General features: G+C 25.4%; 1 protein-coding gene across 1 annotated transcript in view; it reads left to right on the top strand.

Moving 5' to 3' along the window:
• LOC107604924 (nucleoside-triphosphatase) overlaps window positions 1-3,852 on the top strand; it is a 7,830-nt gene that overhangs the window by 982 nt on the left and 2,996 nt on the right. Inside the window, exons 2-3 of the mRNA XM_016306641.1 lie at window positions 450-596; window positions 3,570-3,775. Of these exons, the coding sequence (XP_016162127.1) occupies window positions 450-596; window positions 3,570-3,775 (353 nt within the window). The remainder of the gene's footprint in view (window positions 1-449; window positions 597-3,569; window positions 3,776-3,852) is intronic.

Below are 3,852 nucleotides of genomic sequence, written 5' to 3'. Positions count from 1 at the left end.
AATCAATTCTATTTTCAAAACTTGCTTCCACTACTTGAAAGGTGAAACTTAATAATTTTTTACAATGATAGTAAATCAAATAAATATATAAAGATTACAGAATATCTTAAGAATTAATATTGCACATCTAAGATTGCAGATAGCATTTAACATATAGAAAAAAAATTTCAAAATTCTTAAAAGCAAGAATATTCAAAACTCAATTAGAAGAAACATCCAAAATCCAAACTCAACAAGAAGTTATCTATAATGGATTTCGTATTGAACTTATTCGGCAACTTACTATAATGCTGGCTAAAATTAACTGCTATAATATTGATTTCCTAGTATTATTCTAAAATAATTCACAAAAAACATTTATTAATCCTTTTGTTTGGAATTTGATGATTGTTAATTATATTTCTTTAATTACTTTATGAATTAATAATAAACATTGTACTGTGGTGTAGATCGAACCCGGTTTGAGTGCATATGCAGATAATCCAGAAGAAGCAGCAGAATCTCTGATTCCACTCTTAGACGAAAGAAGTAACCTGAACGTTCAATCTGATGCAGTAACTGTTATTGATGGAACCCAAGAAGGTTCTTATATGTGGGTATGATTATTTACTAGCTACCAAACTATATATATTTAAAGTTTTGTTTCATGCCAAGTTTATTTTTCTTAATAATATGTTGTTCGTTTAATTTAACTCAGGTAATAATAAGGGTAGTTATGGTAATATTCATTAAAGAGGAGGTTTCTTCTTTTGTTTTTTTTTTTAATATCAAAATCATGAACAAGCTAACACTACTTTAATTTATATTTGGTAAATAATCAAGAAATTCATGTGCTTATGTTTTTTTTTTTTCAAATTAGTTAACTTTTATTTTTAAAATTGAAAATCTATTATAAGTATTTCTTTTATACTGAGGTTTATTATAGTCATGTTAAATTGAATAAAGTATTGATTTAATTTTTAAGGTTTGTGTTAAGTTTTAATTTCGTCCCTAATATTTAGAATATCTTTTTCTTTTAAATGTTATATTTCATCATATTTTAGTCTTTTGATTAAAATTAATTTTCTAAAAAAAATACTCTTTTTTCATTATTATGTTATATTTACTCTCAAATCACTACAATCATTATTATTTTATTGTAACTAATTAAATGATTATAACTTCGGAGAAAAAATATATTTTAAAGGTCATAAATTAAAGATAAATTAAATAACAGTAATATAATACCAATAATGCAAATGAACCCAAGTCTTGTGTTCACATCTGGGTCTCTGTACAATAGATTACAATTAGATTCCTTTGCTAAAAGCAAGATTTGATTTCTCTCGAGATAAATTCTTTTATTAAGACCAATTATTTCTTAAAATAAAGTTAAAACAAACCAACATGGTCGACAGGTTAATTTTTGGTTTTGTTAACTTTTGAAAAAAATATAAATAATAAATTTTAAAATTAACTCAATAAAATAAAAAATACTTTATTTTCGAATGATCTCATAGATTCTAACCTTAAGATAATTATTTGCACACCTAGTGAATTAAACATCCAATCATTATTACTGAATCAAAAAAAAATCTATCTAATTAAGAATCAACATAATCATCTACATATCTATTGAATTGAACATCCGACATATCCATTGTTCACCTTATTTAGTATTCTCATTGTCTCCTTGTACTTTTTCATTAATTTTTATTAGAATTTTACTAGGAAAACAATGATTTTTGTGAATAGTGGGCTCTAAAATTGACCCAATAAAATAAAAAAACACTCCACTCTTAAATTATCTCCTAAACTCTAATATTAGGATAACCATCTACACACTTAATGAATTAAACATCCGATATATCTATTATTTACATTATTTAGTATTCTCATTGTCTACTTATACTTTTCTTTTTTATTTAATGACAACAAGAAACATGATAATGGCAGTCTGCCACAAATCATCAATACCCTTTCTCTCTCCTTCATTTTTCTCATCTTTACTTTGTTAATTAATTGTAGGTTAAAAAACTTGGTTCCTAACAAAGCATATTTGTTTATATATATATATATATGAGACTTGATTTTTGTTACAGTACTACTTTATTTATTTGAATACCCAATAATGACAAATATATAATATTGCTCAATATAATAAATACTTTATTATACTTTAGTTAAAAATATTGAGCTCAAACTTTAGAAATAGTAAACAAAATATTTTATGATGAACATATATGACAAAAGATATTTTAAAAAGAAAAGTTAATATACTGAACACTTTGGATCTCTATTATATACAGAAGATTAATGTATGTATACTTTTAAAGGTTGGGGCTTTTATATAAAATATTTTTCACTTTGTTTTGTCGTTCATAAACTTTTGGCTATAAAGTATGCAAGTTAATCACGAAAGAAATTTAAGTGTAGAAGCAACGGGGAGAATAAAGAGAGGTATAGAAAACGAGAAAAGGAAAAAGGATTTCTTTTATGTAAGTTGGTTATTTAATTTGAGGGGAAACAACATGGAGTTTAGGGGGAAAAAATTAAGTGGTCACGAAGTTTTGTGCAAATTAAAATAGGAATAGGGAAAAGGAAAACATGTGATATACACGAGGTAAAAAATGGTTTTAGTTACAAGATAACCACTCTCAAATAGCTTTCTTTCAAAAAACACATGTGATAAACATACTTAAAAAACAAAAAGGGAAAACAAACAAACATATGTGATATGCACAATACTATAGTCTGGTAAAGATATGATAAAAAATGTTTGATATGTAAAATCACACTTAATAATATCAAATAACAAAAAAAGGTTAAAAAAATCTATTTCTGTGTCGATCAGTAAAGATAATGACGTTCATATTGTATATTATCTAATTGGATAAAAAAATATATATATATAGAGATATTTGAGGGGAAAAAAAATCTCAACTCATTACCAAACAAGGCCAAGTGCGGGGAGAGGATAATTTGATATTTGAAAGGAAAAGACAACAAATACAAAATACTTGAAAAAAAAAATTATATATCCTTTCCCAAATATATATAAATAATTGATTACATAGATTTCGTATAAGTTTTTGTTGAATTTTTAATTGGACCCTTCTTTGTCTATTCGGGTGAGCTTCACTTCCTTTTAGTGGAAGATAGTAGTGTTGTATTATAGCATATTTATTGTTACCATAATAAAAATGTGTGCATTCTTCAAGAGTGTGGTTAAAAATTAAATTATATGTAGGATCATTCTAGTATGCTTATACTATACGACAATAATAGTAGCTATAGTATTTTAAAAATGTTATTAAAATTAAAAAAATATTTTTAAAAATATATTGTTAAAAAAATGTTATCAAAATATAAAAAAATATTATTTTAATTTAACAATACTTATATATATAACTATCGTAGTTACTATAGACATAGATATGCTAGAATTCACCCAATATGCGCATTACTCAAGATCTACCGTGATGAACAAATTTCTGTTATTTATTAGAATGTTCTATTAAATTCTATTTCTTAAATTTATCAATAAAAGGCAAGATTATTTGAATCTAACTTTTGATTTATGTATATAGGTGGCACTAAACTATCTACTGGGAAACTTGGGAAACAAGTATTCAAGGACGGTGGGAGTGGTTGATCTTGGAGGTGCATCAGTTCAAATGGCATATGCTATTTCAAAGCACGCAGCTCAAAATGCACCATTACCACCAGATGGACAGGACCCATACATTAAAAATGTCATTCTTAAAGGAACCGAATATAACCTCTATGTTCATAGGCACGTTTTCCCCTCTCTCTCTTGTTATAATTAAAGCTTAAGTCACATTTTTTTTTAAATATTTTAGTGATACCTTT

This window comes from Arachis ipaensis, chromosome B06, assembly GCF_000816755.2.
Source record: "Arachis ipaensis cultivar K30076 chromosome B06, Araip1.1, whole genome shotgun sequence".
Classification (NCBI taxonomy): Eukaryota; Viridiplantae; Streptophyta; class Magnoliopsida; order Fabales; family Fabaceae; genus Arachis; species Arachis ipaensis.
Note: the sequence above shows the minus strand (reverse complement) of the source record. Positions and strands in the feature narration are given on the sequence as shown.